Source organism: Hypanus sabinus, chromosome 4 (genome assembly GCF_030144855.1).
Source record: "Hypanus sabinus isolate sHypSab1 chromosome 4, sHypSab1.hap1, whole genome shotgun sequence".
Classification (NCBI taxonomy): Eukaryota; Metazoa; Chordata; class Chondrichthyes; order Myliobatiformes; family Dasyatidae; genus Hypanus; species Hypanus sabinus.
In genome coordinates, this window is record NC_082709.1 from 105,041,142 (window position 1) to 105,059,125 (window position 17,984).

General features: G+C 40.9%; 1 protein-coding gene across 1 annotated transcript in view; it reads right to left on the reverse strand.

Moving 5' to 3' along the window:
- Positions 1 to 328: 328 nt before the first annotated feature.
- The window catches only part of LOC132392319 (coiled-coil domain-containing protein 122-like), a 54,750-nt gene continuing 37,094 nt past the window's right edge, over positions 329 to 17,984 (reverse strand). The window contains exon 5 of the mRNA XM_059966142.1: positions 329 to 478. Within this exon, the coding sequence (XP_059822125.1) occupies positions 329 to 478 (150 nt within the window). The remainder of the gene's footprint in view (positions 479 to 17,984) is intronic.

Here is a 17,984-nt window from a genome sequence, read left to right on the forward strand (position 1 = left end):
AATATATTTTGACAGTTTTGCAAATGATAGAAGTTACAATAGATTCATGCACTAATGTTAAGAATATATTTGGACTGAAATACTACCATTCCATTTCGGAACATGTGCATTACTAAATCCTTGAGATCCCTCTATCCAACATTTTAAAGAACACACTACAAAACAAATTGCTAAAATAACTGACAATGGTGCATTTGTCTCTATCATCCTGTGAAATTTCAGTCCTATATGAAGTTTATTCACAATATCAACAAGTTTAAACAATATATATTTTCTTACATTGGATTTTAATTCAGTACAATTTTTAAATCTTCAACATTAAAAGTTTTTACTGTGTTATTCCTAGACAACTTCTCAGGTGTGCTGCATTATTTTCCATCTGTTGAATGTTCCAAGTCAACTGACGTTTGTTGGACTGAATTTTATTCAACTGAGAATATAAACGCTTAAGTATCGCTTCACATCTTTTGTTCTGCACCTGGAGAAATTAAATGAAAATTAGTTCTTTAATCCATTCAAAGGAAATAAAATCCTTTGATTACTAAGTGAAGAGCATCTTCTAGGAATTTTCTTTTGGTAGAATATAAGGCCCAAGGGAAAGATAATGATTGCTCTCTTGACTATTGGTTAAATAACTTGATTATGTGGACTTTATCTCTTATTTGATGTTACCAATTATTCCACAAATAAACTATGCAAAATACGTTATAAATAAATCACTGCAATCAAACAGTTGGTTAGAAAGGTAATTCTGTATTTAAGAATATCTTCTTTGCCTTCATCCACAGGAACAGCTCCTGAATGTCAACATACTTCTGCCATAATTCTCTTACTCCTGTGTCAGAAGGGGATTTGAACAACAAAGTAATAAGTGACCTGCCACTCCCAAATTTACGTACATGTCATCTGACATTTATTGCTAATTTAAAATACAAAAACTGTATACTAAGGATGCTGGAAATGTGACATAAAATAAAAATTAATGGAAATACACATAAAGTAAGGCAGAATTATACTTCTGATATATGCCTTCCATCAATCAGCACTGGGAAACATTTGATTTAAAATAAATGTTAACATAGACCTTAGAACAGTGTAGCACAGTATAGGCCTTTTGGATACAATATTGTGCTGCCACTTTAACCTACTTCAAGATCTGTCTAACCCTTCCCTCCCACATAGCTCTCCATGTGCCAGTCTAAGAGTTTTTTAAATGACCACCATGCATCTGCCTCTCACTACTCCTGACAGCGCATTCCACGTACCTACCACTCTTTGTGTAAAGTACCTACCTTGGCTATCCCCCCCTAAACTTTCCTCCTGTCACATTAGCCATTCCCACCCTTGGAAAATGTTTCTGACTGTCCACTATATCTATGCCTCTTATCATCTCGTACATTTCTATCAAGTCACTTCTCATCTTCTCTCTCTCCAAAAAGGAAATATCCCTGCTTGCTCAGCCTATCCTCCTAAGACATGCTCTCTAGTCCAGAGCTGGTAAATATCATCTCCACCCTCCATAAAGCTTCCACATCCTTTCTATAATGAGGTGATAATAACTGAACACAGTAAGTGCCTCTTACCTATCACTCTGACTCCTATTCCCCTGTCAAACTAGGTTAAACTCTCCCTAACAAATCTAGCAAAAATTCCCTCAAGTTTAGGTGTAACCTGTCCCTTCTGTACAGGTCATACCTTGCTGCAAAGAGCCACACATTCATCTGGCAATTCATTCTATTCTTACCCAAACTGGTGCATAGCACAGGCAGCGGTCCAGAGATAACCCCCCTGGAGGTCATCACTTTTAGCTTCCTACCTAGCTTCCTCAATTCTGGCTTCAGGACCCAATCCTTTTACCTACCTATGTTGTTGATACGAACTTTGTACTATGATTTCTGGCTGCTTCCTCTCCCCTTTAAGAATGTTGTGGACCTGATCTGAGATGTCCCTGGCCCAGACAGCCGGGAAGCAACATACCTTTGGGGAATCTCTGTCACGCCCACAAAGTCGCCTGCTTATTTCCCTATTGAAACTATTGAATATTCCTTCAGCACCACTCTTCTATTCTCCCTCTTCCATTCTGAGCCACAGAGACCAGACATTGTGGCTTTCCCCTGGTAGGTCATTTTCCTACAAACACCCTCCCCTAACAACATCCAAAGCAGTATATTTGTTATTGAGGGAAATGGCCATAGGAGTACTTGGTACTGTCTGCTTATTCCCTTTCCCTTTTTCTGACAGTCACACAGCGACATGCCTCCTGCAACTTAGGTATGATTGCTTCCCTGTAGCTCTTATCTATGAAATCCTCATTCTTCCGAAAGAGCTGAAGGTTATCCAGCTACAGTTCCCAAAACATGGTCTGTAAGGAGTTGCACCTAGATGCACTTATCGCAGATGTAGGAATTAGGAAGATTGGAGATCTCCCACATCTTGCACGAGGAGCACACTACTGACTTAGGATTTATTGTCACTACCCTAGCTAGGCACTAACAGACAAAGAAAGAGCAATCTGACAGAAACTTCACTCTAGCCTCCATCTCCTTTTGCCAAAGCCTCAGTTCCCCACTCTAACCCTGGCTACTCCACTTAAATTAAACTTTTTTCTACTGGCCTTTGCCAAATGCCTATTAACCAAAAAGTATCTCAATCTTGGCAGAATGCCCTGAGAGGTCCCGCTCACTTTTAAAATCTGGTACTCAAACAGTGCAATCAACTGTCTCTGCAATCTCAATTTCCACATTTAAGTTATACATGTGACAAATATTGTATTATCATCCTATCAGTTTAAAGTATGGGCTGAGCACCACCAGATGAGGTGCTCCACAAGGTTGTGTGCTTAGCCCCATGCTCTACTCACTTTATACTCATGACTGTGAAGCTAAGTATAGCTCCAATGTCATATTTAAATTTGTTGATGACACCACTGTGTTGGCCAAATCCAAAGTGGTGTTGAATTGTCATATAGGAAGGAGATTGAAAATCTGGTTGATTAGTGCCACAACAACAGCCTCTTACCCAACGTCAGCAGAACTAAAGAGATTCTTATTGACTGAAGGAAGAGGAAACAGAAGGTCAATGAGTCATTACAAAGAAAGCACAGCAGCGCCTCTACTTTCTTAGAAGATTGCGAAAATTTGGTAAGTCATCTAAAATTTTGTCAAACTTCAGGCTTCATCACAACCTGGTATAGAAACCAATGCCCTTGAACAGAAAATTCCACAAAAAGTCATGGATACAGTCCGGTTCATTATGGGTAAAGCCCTCTCCATCACTGAGCCCATCTACAAGGAGCACTGTTGCAGAGAAACAGCATACATCATTAAGGACACCCATCAACCAGGTCTGCTCTCTTCTCACTGCTGCCATCTGGTAGGAGGTACAGGAGCCCCAGGACTAACACCACCAAGTTCAGGAACAGTTATTACCCCTCAACCACCAGGCTCCAGAACCAAAGGGAATAAATTCACTTGAATTCACTCACCTCAACACTGAAATGTTCCCACAACCTGTGGAATCATTTTCATCTCATATTCTTGACATTTATTGCTTATATATTATTATTATTATTATTATTATTTTCTTTTTGTATTTACGGTTTGATGATTTGCTGTTGTGTGCAGATTTTCATTGATTTTATTGTGTTTCTTTGTATCTACTGTGAATGCCTGAAAGAAAATTAATCTCTGGATTGAATATGGTGACATTTATGTAGTTTGAAAATAAATTTACTTTGAAGTTTTAAGTGCCATAACACAGAAGGCACGAACAGCGCCTCTATTTTCTTAGAAATTTGCAGATTCAGCATTTAAAATGTTGGCAAATTTCTAGATGCACAGTGGAGAGTATCCTGACTGGTTGCATCATAGTTTGGTATTGAAATGTTAATGCCAAAGAATGGAAAAGCCCACAAAATTTAATGTTCAATCCAGTCCATCACAGGAAAAACCCTCCCCACCACTGAGCACATCTACAAGGAGCGCTAACACGAGAAAGCAACATCAGGGACTCTCAACATCCAGGCAAAGCTTTCTTCTTGCTGCTGCCATCAGGAAGGAGGTACAGAAGCCTCTACCAGGTTCAGAGCTATTCCCTTCAACCATTAGGCTCCTGAACCAGCATGGATAACTTCACTAACTTCAACACTGAACCGATTCTACAACCAATGGACCACACACAAAATGCTGCAGGAACTCAGCAGGCCAGGCTGCATCGATGGGAAAGAGTAAATAGTCGACGATTCGTGTTGAAACCCTTCATCAGGACTGGAAAAAAGATGAAAAGTCAGAGCAGGAGGGGAGGAAAAAATACAAGGTGGTCGATGATAGGTGAAACCAGAAGTGGGGGAGGGTGAAGTAAAGTGCTGGGAAGTTGATTGGTGAAAGAGATAAAGGGCTATATAAGGGGTAAATCCGATAGGAGAGAGTAAAAAATCATGGAAGAAAGGAAAGGGGAAGAGAAAGTAAACATCAGCTGCTTACTCTTTTCCATAGACGCTGCACGGCCTGCTGAGTTTCTCCAGCATTTTGTGTGTGTTGCTTGGATTTCCAGCATCTGCAGATTTTCTCATTTATGCTACGACCTACAGACTCACTTTCAAGGACTTTACAACTCATGTTCTCAATATTAATTAATTTATTATTATATTTTTTTTGCATTTACAGTTTGTCTTTTGCGCATTGGCTGTTTGTCAGTCTTCTTTGTGTGTAGTTTTTCATTGATTCTATTGTATTTCTTTGTTATACTGTGAATGTCTTGAAGAAAATAAATCTCAGGGTAGTATGTGGTGACATATTTAAACTTTGAAGAAGGGAAGAGACAGCTAGTCTTTGTCAGTATATACAACATGCATTACATTCTTTAAACACATCATTACTGAGCATGGCACTCCAAGCCCTCAGTTTATATCAAGGAAAAATTATATCACCTTGAACTTTGGTGATTTTCTCCTATCACACTCTGTACTCCTTTCTTGCATCATGCTAATCCCCATCATTGTACAGAGAATATAAGGATTGAATGCCTTTGTCTAAAATTATGGGTGTATGGAAGAATTTGCCTTTTCCAGGGAGGTGGTTGATGTACGCAATATCCATCTAAAGGTCACTCTCTGAGACTTCTTGCTTAAGCTTCTGCTGTTCTAGCAATGAGTATACTGTGTTGTGCAAAAGTAAAGCTGCTCTGTCTTCTAACAGAGCTAATAACAGCATCTGTTTTATTATGAATGTCAGCAGGAAAAACTGTAATTTTCTTGACATTAGAAGCTGTAACATTAAGTCATCTAACATCAATAACAGCCTTTGTCAACAGAAAAGGTATCATTCAATTAATGTGCAATGGGTCTGTGATCAACACATTGGAATAATGCACATTTCTGTTTGTTTCTTTTTTTCTGAATCCCTTAACAATTCAACTTCAGAAGGTAACCACTAGAGAAGAGAAACTTTCTCTGCACATATGACTCATGAAGCATGTCTATAATAGGAACTCAGCTCAAAGGGGAAGATTTGGCTGGATGGATTATCACTGTTATTCTTGTTCAATATATTCAGACTTACTTTATCTGCGATGAACTGTGTCCACTATTAACTTCAGCTTCTTTGGTTCTTTTGCATGGGAAGTGCATAACCAGACCATGATGCAACTAGTAAGGATAATTCCAACAGTGCATCTTTAGAAGTTTGTTTGCATACTTGGTGACACCCCAGATCTTCCTGAACTTCTAATGAAGCAAAGGTGCTGGTGTGCCTTCTTTGTGATTACATCTATATGCTGAGCTCATGACAGTTCATCTGAGATGTTAACACCAAGGAATTTCGACCTGCCTACTCTCTTCACCTATGAGAACAGGCATGTGATCTCCCGGCTTATTTTTTAAGTCTTTGGTTAGCTTCTGGATTTTATTGCTGTTGATTGTGAAATTGTTATCGTAGCACCACTCAATCAGATGTTCTGCCTCACCGCTCTGGCCTGACTCATTACTACCCATCATTCGGCTAAAACAAGGACCCAGTTTGAAAGGGAAGCCCAAAGGTCCAGGTTTTGGTGCTTGGTGGTGAGATTGGAGGGGTAATTGCGTTAAGCATCGAGCTGTAGGTTTTGAACATCAATCATCCTGATATATGCATTACTGTTGAACAGAGGGTCCAAAACTAAGTGGAGAGCCAGTTAAATAGCATCTGCATTTGACCTTTTGTGGTGATAAGAAAATTGAAGGTAAAATCTAAGTCACTTCAGTAGCTGGAGCTGATTCATTCCATAAACAATCCCTTGAAGCATTTCATTATGTTGGATGTAAATAGTAAGGGATGGTAGTCAATGAGGCAGGTCACCATATTCTTCTTAGCTATCAATATTTTCTCCCTCTTGAAGCAGGTGGAACCTCAGACAGCAAAAAAGAGAAAGGTTGAAGATGTCCTTCAATGTACCAGTCAGTTGGTCTGCACAGATCTTCAATGCTTAGTCAGGTAAACTGTCTACGTTAAACATTTTTCATGGAATCACTCTCTTGAAGTACGCACTGATGTTGGTCTCTAATACGAAAATATTAAGGCTGTGAGAACTTATCGGGGTTCTGTTGGAGTGTCATCTTCTTCCCTTTCAAAACATGCAGAAAATGATGTGTCATTTCCACTTGTTCTGTCCCATTCTACCTTGTAGTAAGCGATAGTGTATATGAAATTCTGTGGTGTACACATACTTAGCATGCACTAGTGCATGAATAGAATAGCCTCAAACTTTGGATTGAGTTCAGAAGACCACTTCAGCTTTCATGGCACTAGCAGAAGGGTGGGATCAATACTTAGAGTATGACAATGTTCTTGGATCTATAAGCTTACAATGTAGGTCTGCAGGAAAAAAAGGAAGATACTTCTTTTACATAATCTGTTGTGTTTAACACAACTTTTAAAAAGAGTTTCAAATATTCCTTTATAGATTCTAAAAATCATCAACTAACTATGAATTTTTTGCAGAAACATTTAAGTGCCTTTATAATTTTAACAGATGGTAGAATTGGGGTCTGATCTTGACTAGTTGTCAAAGCTTCCACAGCAATTCATTACATTGTCAGCACTCTGTTGTTGCTTAAGAGCCTTACTGCTTGACTCCAGGACTGGCTAGACAAGTAAGATAACTTTTCTGAACTCAGCTCAATTAAGTTTATGGAAGTGGAGATCTTGGGTAGGGTGCCTATGTTGGTAAAATCAGGCCATTATTTTATCCCTATTTACTTTATTATTTTCCCTATTATTTTATTCCTATGTTATCTTATAAATTTTGTCCCACCAGTAACATTTTCACATTTGGATTATTTATACAATGGATTCTGGTTAATTGGGCCATTGGTTAATCAGGGCAGCCACTTATTTGGGACAACTCTTAAAGAACAAAAACTAATCCAGAAGATAGCTGGGATTCCCTTTGTTCATTTGGGACATTACACCACTTAATTAGGACAGGAAACCGAACAGTTTCTAACTAGCGTCAGTCCTGTGCACTTGTTAGACATTACACCGTGCTTAGAGTAAACGGTTTTTAAATAGCATCAGTTGTGTGCATTGTGCATTTGTTTTCAAAAACCAGTTATTTTCGTCCCTGATAGTTGGCGCGAAATAAGCATTAAGACAATTCAGAACTGTTTTGTTAACTGCAGTTTCAAGCATTCAAGCTTGGGGATCCCAGAAATGGCCAGGAGTGAAAATGAAACGATTTCACTACTTCTGTGAAGAATTTGAAGGTATCACCAATCATCTTGAATGCTACAATGAAAATGAAGATTTGGAGGATACAAATGTTGAAAGCATTGTATGAAGGCAGTTCTTCATTTGCATTGATTTTGTTCATTTACAGTCAATCAGAAGGACATGGCAGCATACACTGGATGAATTCTTCCATCAATAAACATTAGGAACTAATATACAGTTTTATAGTATTGGAGTGGTATTGTTAGTGATAGTTGAAAAGGTATAAAAAAGATAAACTATTTCCATGAAACTTTGGCAAATTGGGATAGCCACTTAATTGGTCCAAATGTGTCCCAATTAACCAGTATCAATTGTATTTGTATAACTATTGGAGTTGCTTTATTCAAGTAAAATTTGGTGGTTTTGGTGAATAAACTGTTGTGGGAAACATATATTTTCAAATAAACAGTTTTGGAATTGATTATCATAAAATGCCTAGATATGAGAAAAGCCATTTATTATTTGTTCATTCATTCACTAAGAAGAGTGATCTGAATATTGGGGCACGATAGGAGGGAGAAAGGAATAGAGTCCCAGTTTATCCCACAAAGCCGGGTGCAGCAGCAACATCTTCATTGTGGTGATTAGGAGCAACAGCAAGAGATAATCAGCTAATAAAAAAGTGAATGATATTTACTGATAAATATATAAAGGCTCTTTCCTTCTCAAGATGAATGGGAATACTCTCTATAGCAACTTGATTTTATATTAGAGCTGCCAAGAACAATTTGGAACTAGTCTGACTTCAGTGGTGGGCAAATTAATGGAAAAGATTGTTTGAGACAGGATTTATAAGCATTTGGAAAATCATAGTCTGATTAAAGATAGTTAGCATGATTTTGTGAGGGGAAAGTTATATTTCAGGAGACTGATTGAATTTTTTGAGGATGTGACAAAGCCCATTGATGAAGATAAGAGCAGTGGATGTGAAGTGTATAGATTTTAGTAAGGCGTCGGATAAGTTTGTCATGGAAGGCTCGTTCGGAAAGTGGAGACGTGGGATCCAAGGAATCTTGGCTGCTTGGATTCAGAATTGGCTTGCATAGAGAAGGCAGAGGGTGGTTTTAGATGGTGTGTATTTTTTCTGCCCGGACAAGTGCTGTTCTGCAGGGATTTATTCTGGGGCCCCTCCTCTGTGATTTTATACATTATTTGGATGAAGAAATGGAAGGGTGGGTTAGTATGTTTGCAGGTGACATTAAGGTTGGTGGAGTTGTGGATAGTTTAGAAGGATGTCATAGGTTAAAATGGGATATTGACAGGATGCAGAGCTCGGCTGAGAACTGACAGATGAAGTTCAACCTAGAAAAGTGTGAAGTGATTCACTTACTTTGAAAGGTCAAATTTGAATGCAGTATACAGGGTTAATGGTAGTATTCTTAGTAGTGTAGAGGAATAGAGGGATCTTGGGGTCCATGTTGATATATTCCTCAAAGTTGCAGTGCAAGTTGATAGGGTTGTTAAGAAGGCTTATGGTATGTTGTAAACACAAGAGATTCTGCAGATGCTTAAAATATGGTGTGTTGGCCTTCATTAGTGGGGTGATTGAGTTTAAGAACTATAAATTAATGTTGCAACTCTATAAAACCCTGGTTATACCACACTTGTTCATGAATGTTGTTCGCAGTTCCAGTTGCCTCATTATAGGAAGGATGTGGAAACCTAGGAGGGGATTTGGGGGATAAATTGAGCTAGCCAGTGCTTTCCTCTTTGGAAAAAGAGATAATGAGAGATGACTTTATAGAGGCGTACAAGATGTTAAGAGGCACAAATTCAGTGGATAGCCAGAGACTTTTGCCCGGGGCAGAAATTGCTAATACAAGGGGGCATAATCCTGATGAAGGGTCTCGGCCCAAAATGTTGACTGTTGATCCATAGATGCTGCCTGACCTGCTGAACTCCTCCACAACATTGTGTGTAATAATTTTCAGATGACTGGAGGAAAATATAAGGGGATGCCAGAGGTAAGTTTTTTTTACATAGAAGGTGGTGACTGTATGGAATGCACTGCCAGTGGTGGTGGTACAGGCAGATATATTTGGGACATTGAAGAAGATTTTATATAGGTGTATGGATGATTAAAAAAATCAAAGTGTGCTATACAGGAGGGAAAGGTTAGATTGATTTTAGAGTAGGTTAAAAAGTCAACACAACATCTTGGGTCAAAGGGCCTCAACTGTGCTTTTATGTTCTATGTTCCTGTGATCATAATTTCATTTATTTCAACATAATTGTGGAGAAGGGTAGGGCAGATACTCACTTTGAGATTTTAAATTGGAGAAAGGCCAATTTTGATGGGATCAGAAAGTATCTGTCAGGTGTGGATTGGGAAAAGATGTTCGGGTGCGTCACCTTCAATGGTTTTAATCCTGTCTTTGGCCAAGGTATAAGCAATGGATCTATGGACAGAAGTTAGCACTGTTTCCTCCATAATGGCCAGAACAGTCCACTTCTTCCAGTTTTTTGGACAGCTGCAACTGTGTGCAAATTGAAAGATCTGAATGTGACCCTTGCATGTTATATGGTTGGAATAGTGGTTGACTGAATAAATTACTGGACTGATAACCCAGGTGTCTAGACTTATGATCGAAAGACCAGAGCTCAAATCGTATTATGGCACTTGTAGAATTTAAATTCAGTTAATAATTTTATCATTAGTAATGATGACCATATAAATATGGTGGTAAGAACTTATCTTTAAGGAAGGAAATCAGCTGATCTTGACTGGCCTTGCCTATATGTGACTCTATACATACATAAATGTGGTTGATGTTTAACTGCCCCTCTGAAATGGGCTAGCAAGCTACTCATGGCAAAGAATGATACCCAATAAATGGTAGTCAAAACCGCATTTGTTGACCTTAATTGCTATTGAAGTTATTTACTATGTTGAAGTCAAAGTTGCGCTTATTCTCGTATGCACATGTACATATATGCATACCAAATTGCAAAACTTGCTTACAGCAGCATCAGGCATGTGGTATCTGATGCAAAACATGAATTAAACATTAATTAAGCAAGAAATTAAGTGGCGCATGTGGAAGGGCATCCAGGACATCACCAATTACAGGACAACATCACCTGACTGTGAGGGTGATGCCTCCCTCCCAGATGTGCTGAATAACTTAAATACCTGTTTTGAGGTGGAAAATGACATGACGGCAAGGATGTCCACCCCTCCTACAAATAATCAGGTGCTGTGTCTCGCCGTGGCCGATGTGAGAAGAACCCCGTGCGGGGTCAACCCATGGAAGGCTGCTGGACCAGACAACATCCCTGGTAGAGTGCTCAGAGGATGTGCAGACCAGCTAGCAGATGTTCTCACTGACATCTTCAACATCTCGCTGAGCAGCACCACTGTTCCAATGTGCTTCCAATCACCATCGTCCCTGTGTCGAAGAAGTCTTCAGTGTCCTGCCTCAATGACTACCATCCCGTTGCACTTACATCCATCGTCATGAAGTGTTTCGAGAGGCTTGTCATGAGCATATCAAGACCCTGCTGCCCCCCTCACTGGACCCACTGCAGTTTGCATACCATCCTAACCGCTCAACAGACACCATTGCCATCACCTGGCCCTAACCCACCTGGACAAAAAAGACACATACATTTGGATGCTGTTCATAGACTTCAGTTCAGCATTCAATACAATCATCCCTCAGAAACTAATTGGAAAGCTGAGCCTACTGGGCCTGAAAACCTCCCTCTGCAACTAGATCTAGACTTCCTGATTGGGAGACCTCAGTCAGTCTGGATCGGGAGCAGCATCTCCAACACCATCACACTGATCACAGGGGCCCCCAGGGCTGCGTGCTCAGTCCTGCTGACCCACGACTGTGCTGCAACACACAGCCCGAACCACATCATCAAGTTTGCCGATGACACGATCGTGGTGGGTCTCATCAGCAAGAACGATGAGTCAGCTTACAGAGACGAGGTACAGCGGCTAATGGACTGGTGCAGAGCCAATAACCTGTCTCTGAATGTGAACAAAAGAGATGGTTGTTGACTTCAGGAGGGCATGGAGCAACCACTCCCCGCTGAACATCGATGGCTCCTCGGTAGAGATTGTTAAGAGCACCAAATTTCTTGGTGTTCACCTGGCAGAGAATCTCACCTGGTCCCTCAACACCAGCTCCAAAGCAAAGAAAGCCCAGCAGCATCTCAACTTTCTGTGAAGGCTGAGGAAAGTCCATCTCCCACCCCCCATCCTCATCACATTCTGCAGGGGTTGTATTGAGAGCATCTTGAGCAGCTGCAGCACTGCCTGGTTCAGAAATTGCACCATTTCAGATCGCAAGACCCTGCAGCGGATAGTGAGGTCAGTTGAGAAGATCATCGGGGTCTCTCTTCCCGCCATCATGGACGTTTACACTACACGCTGCATCCGCAAAGCAAACAGCATTATGAAGGACCCCACGCACCCCTCATACAATCTCTTCTTCCTCCTGCCGTCAGCGAAAAGGCACCGAAGCATTCGGGCTTTCACGACCAATCTATGTAACAGTTTTTTCCCCCAGGCTATCAAACTCCTCAATACCCAGAGCCTGGACTGACACCTTACTGCCCTATTGTTCTGTTTATTATTTATTGTAATGCATGCACTGTTTTGTGGACTTTATGAGGTCCTGGGTATGTCTGTAGTCTAGTGTAGTTGTGTGTTTTTTTTTCTCTGTTTTTTTTGTGTAGTTCAGTCTAGTTTTTGTATTGTGTCATGTAACACCATGGTCCTGAAAAATGTCTCATTTTTACTATGTACTGTACCAGCAATTATGATCAAAATGACAATAAAAGTGACTTGACTTGAATAATATTTAAGCAACAAACAAAAAAGTCCAATGGAATGCAGTTAGCAATGTGGTGATGGTGTTATTATACTGAGATAGTGGTTAGAGTTATGTATGTTCATTCAAGAACTGTACAGTTGAAGGGAAGTAGCTATTATTGAATCTGGATTTGTGGGACTACAGGCTTCTATATCTCCTACCCAACGGTAGCTATGAGAACCTTGCGTGGCCTGGATGTTGGGGAATTTTGATGATGGATGTTATTGCCTCACATAGATACTACCAATAGTGGGAAGGGATGTCAGTCATTTACTGACTGCATCCATTACTCTCTGCAGCATCTTATGTTCCTAAAAACTGCTGAACTAGACAATGATGCAACCAATCAGGATACTTTAAATAATACATCTGTAGAAGTTTGTTAGGGTAGTCGGTGACATGCTTAATCTCCTTTACTTTTTAAGACAGTAAGTACGCTAGCACATTTTCCTTATGATTGGATCTATGTATTCGGCCCAGGACAATCATCACATATGTTAATGCACAGGCATTTAATGCTGCTGATCCTCTGGCTGGAGTATTCACTGAGCTCCTTAACCTCTTGCTTCAGCAATCTGAGGTACCCACCTGCTTCAATTATTCTGGTGCCCAAGAAGAGCATGGTGACCTGTCTCAATGACTGTCACCAAGTAGCACTTACATCCACAGTGATGGAATATTTTCTGAACTTGATGATGAAATATATCAACTTTTGCCTGAGAAGTGACTTTGATCTGTTACAATTTGCCTACCAGAACAACAGGTCCACAGCAGATACTATTTTGTTGGCTATTCACTCAACCTTTGGACAGCAAAGGTGCATACATCAGGATGCTCTTATCAACTACAACTCAGCATTCAATTGCATAATTCCCTCAAAACCAATCATGACCTTGGCCTTGATACCTCCTTGTGCATTGGATCCTCGATTTCCTCACTTGTAGACCCCAGACAGTTCAGATTAGCAACATCTCCTCCATGACATCCATCCGCACAGGTGCACCACAAGGCTGTGTTCTTAGCACCCTGCTCCGCACACTTTACATTTATGACTGTGTGGCTAAGCACCACTCCAATGTCATGTTCAAGTTTGCTGATGACACTTTTGTCATAGGCCGAATCAAAGGTGCTGATGAATCAGCATGCAGAAGGGAGACTGAAAATGTGGCTGAGTGTGGCAACAACAATCTCTTACTCAATGTCAGCAAAGCCAAGGAGCTGATTATTGACTTCAGGAGAAGGAAAACAGAGGTCCATGAGCCAGTTGTCATCAGAAGATCAGAGGTGGAGAGAATCAGCAACTTTGAATTCCTCTATGTTATTATTTTGGAGGGTCTGTCCTGGGACCAGCATACTAGTGCAATTATGAAGAGAGCAGCACCTCTAAACTTTAGGAGTTTGCACAGAATTAGCATGACATCTAAAACTTTAACTTCTATAGATGTGTAGTGGAGAGTATATTGTCTGGCTACATCACAATCAATATGACTGGCTGGGACACCAATACCCTTGAACAAAAATCCTACAAAAAGTAGTGGATATGGCCCAGTCCATCACAGGTAAAGCCTTCCTCATCATTGAGCACATCTACATGAAACACTGTCGCAGGAAAGAAGCATCCATCATCAGAGACCCCTATTACCCAGGACATGCACTACTTTCTTTAATACTTTTTATAAAATTTGTACTTCTTAACAAACATGTACTTTTCACAGTATGTGATGGTTCATCCCCACTCACTGACTGAAAGTGGTATAGCAGCTAAACTAACGGTTTATTACCTTTCTCATTTTTCATTGGCTAGGTATTAGCGCATTACCCACATGATGTAATTGTTTTAATTATGTAGCCTATTAACCAGCTTATCCCTATTTCAATAATTTCTTACCTTAGCTGTACAAGTTCCTCATGTCCTCACCTACCACCCCACCAGCCTCCATGTCCAGCACGTAATCTCTGCAACTTCCGCCATCTCCAAATCTCTCGCCCCTCCTCTGACTTTTTGCTTTCCGCAGGGATCTATATGACTCCTTTGTCCGTTCGTCCCTCCCCAATGATCACCCTCCTAGCACTTATCCTTGCAAGCACAACAAGTGCTACACCTGCCCCTACACCTCCTCCCTCACTACCATTCAGGACCCCAAATGTTCCTTCCAGGTGAAGTGATACTTCACCTTCCATCTTTCAGAAAAAGCAGGATTTCACGGTGGCCATCCATTTTAATTCCACTTCCCATTCCCATTCTGATATGTCTATTCTCCACTGTTGCGACGAGACCACACTCAGGCTGGAGGAACAATACTTCATATTTTGTGTGGGTAGCCTTTAACCTGACGGCATGAACATCGATTCCTCAAACTCCCTTCAGCATTCTCTACCTGCTTTTCCCTCTCTTCATCTTACCTCCTTGCCCACCCATGACCTCTCTCTGGTGTTTCTCCTCCCTTTTCTTTCTTCCATGGCCTTCTATCCTCTGCTATTCGATTCCCCCTTCTCCAGCCCTGTAGCTCCCTCATGATTCAACTTCCAAGCTCTTCACTTCATCCCTTCCCCTTCTGGTTTCATCTATCACCTTGAATTTCTCCCTCCCCTCCCCCCACTTTTAACTCTACACATCTTTTTTCTCCCCCAGTCCTGCTTAAGGGTCTCGGCTCGAAATGTCAACTGTACTCTTTTCCATAGATGCTGCCTGGCCTGCTGAGTTCCTCCATATTTTCCAAGTGCGGCAAAGACTGCTGGAAAAAGACGATAGACAGGTAGTAATTGAGGACAACAAAATGGTGAACAAATTAAATAAATATTTTGCATCAGTATTCATGGGTTATGAAGTGTGTGAAGATACCATAACTAGAGATAAGGTTCTTGGGAAACTGAAAGGTTTGAAGGTGGACAAGTCACTTGGACCAGATAAGGTACACCTCAGAGTTCTGAAAGAGCTGACCGAAGAGACTGTGACGGTATTAGTAATGATCTTTCAAGAATCACTAGATTTTGGAATGATTCCGGAGGACTGGAAAATTGCAAATGTCACTGCACTCTTCAAGAAGAGAGAGGGTCAGAAGAAAGGAAACTATAGGCCAGTTTGTCTGACCTCAGTGGTCAGATGTTGGAGTCAATTAAGGATAAGGTCTAGGGGTATTTGGAGGCACATGATAAAATATGCTGTAGTCAGCGTGGTTTCCTCAAGAGAAAATCCTACCTGACAAATCTGTTGGAATTCTTTGAAGAAATAACAGGCAGGATAGACAATGGAGAATCAGTTGATGTTGTGTATTTGGATTTTCAGAAGGCCTTTGACAAGGTGCTACACATGATGCTGCTTAACAAATTACAAGCCCATGGTATAACAGTAAAGATTCTAGTATGGATAAAGCATTGGTTGACTGGCAGGAGACAAAGAGTGGGAATAAAGGGATCTTTTTCTTGTTGGCTGCCAATGACTAGTGGTATTCCACAGGGGTCTGAGTTGGTATCTATCATTTTTACGCCATATGTCAATGATTTGGGTGATGGAATTGATGGCTTTGTTTGCAAGGTTTGCAGACTATATGAAGATAGGTGGAGGGGCAGGTAGCTTTGAAGAAGTAGAGAGGTCACAGAAGGACTTAGACAGATTAGGAGAATGGGCAAAGTAATGGCCGATGGAATACAGTGTCAGGAAATGTATGGTCATGCACTTTGGTAGAAGAAATGAAAGGGTTGACTATTTTCTAAATGGAGAGAAGATACAAAAATTGATTTGGAAAGGGAGTCCTTGTGCAGAATTCCCTAAGTGTTAATTTGCAGGATGTGTCTGTGGTGAGGAAGGCAAATGCAATGTTAGCATTCATTTCAAGAGGACTAGAATATAAAAGCAAGGACGTAATGTTAAGACTTTATAAAGCATTGGAGAGGCCTCACTTGTGGTATTGTGAGCAGTTTTGGATGCTTATCTTAGAAAGGATGTGCTAAAACCAGAGAGAGTTTCAAAGGAGGTTCATAAAAATGATTGCAACATATTGAATGGCTTGTCATATGAAGAGCGTTTGATGACTATGGGTCTGTATTCACTGGAATTCAGAAGAATGAGGGGTGACCACATTGGAACCTATTGAATGGTGAATCGCCTTGATAGAGTGGATGTGGAGAGAATGTTGTCTATGGTGGGAGAGTCTAAGACCAGAGGACACAGCCTCAGAATAGAGGAGAGTTCTTTTATAAGGGAGATGAGGTGGAATTTCTTTAGCCAGAGTGGTGAAACTGTGGAATTCTTTGCCATAGGCAGCTATGAAGGCCAAAAGCACACCACCGAAATCTTCTTACCCACAGCACATATCCCTGCAGGCTAGAGAAATGTTGCACTTGCCCATTTGCCTCCTCTCACCTCCATTCAGGGTCCCAAAGACTTCTTCCAGATGAGGCAACATTTCACCTGGGAATCTGTTGGGGTCATCTGTTGGTGCTCCAGATGTGGCCTTCTCTATATTGGTGAGCCCCAACATACTACCAAACACTTCTGTTACATCTGCCAAGAGTGGAATTTTCCAGTGGCCAACCATTTTAATTCCTATCCTTTTTCCTGTTCCAACATATTGATCCACACCTCGTCCTTTGCCACAATGAAGCCACTCTCTGAGTGGATGAACAACACCTTATATTCCATGTGGGTAGCCTCTAATCTGTTGGCATGAACATTGATTTCTTTTCTGGTGATTTCTTTTCCTTTCTTTATCCCCCTCTCCCTTCTCTTATTCCCCACTCTGGCCTCTTACCTCTTTTCCTCACCTCCCACTGGCACCCCTCCTTCCTCCCTTTTTTTCCATGGTTCACTCTCCTTCCCTATCAGATTCCTTCTTCTCCAGCCCTTCACCTTTCCCACTCACCTGGCTTCACCTATCAGCTTCTACTTAATCCTCCTTCCCCTCCCTCCCACCTTTTTATTCGGGAGTCTTCCTCCTTCCTTTCTATCCTTGAAGAAGGGTCTTGGGCTGAAACATCTATGGCTGGTTTTTAATTTCCATAGATGCTGCCTAACCTGCTGAATTCCTCCTGCATTTTGTGTGTGTTGCTCTGGATTCCCAGCATCTGCAGAATATCTTGTGTTTATAACAACTGTTATGTTTATTAAAGCCAGAAACCAGATCCAACATAGGATTTCATCGAGAGGGTGGTGAATCTGGGAATTCACCGCAGTGGATTATGGAGGTCGACTCATTGGATGCACTTAATTCAGAGATTGATTAGTTCTCAATTGGTAAGGGAGTTAAGGCAGTTAATGGGGAGGTGGGAGAATGAGTTCAAAAATAATCAGCCATGTTTGAATGATAGAGCAGATTCAATTGGCTGGATGAGCTAATTCTTCTCCTATATCTTATGATCTTCCTGGAATCAATCAAGTATGCCTTCCTTGCACTGTTTGGAGTACAAGAATTTA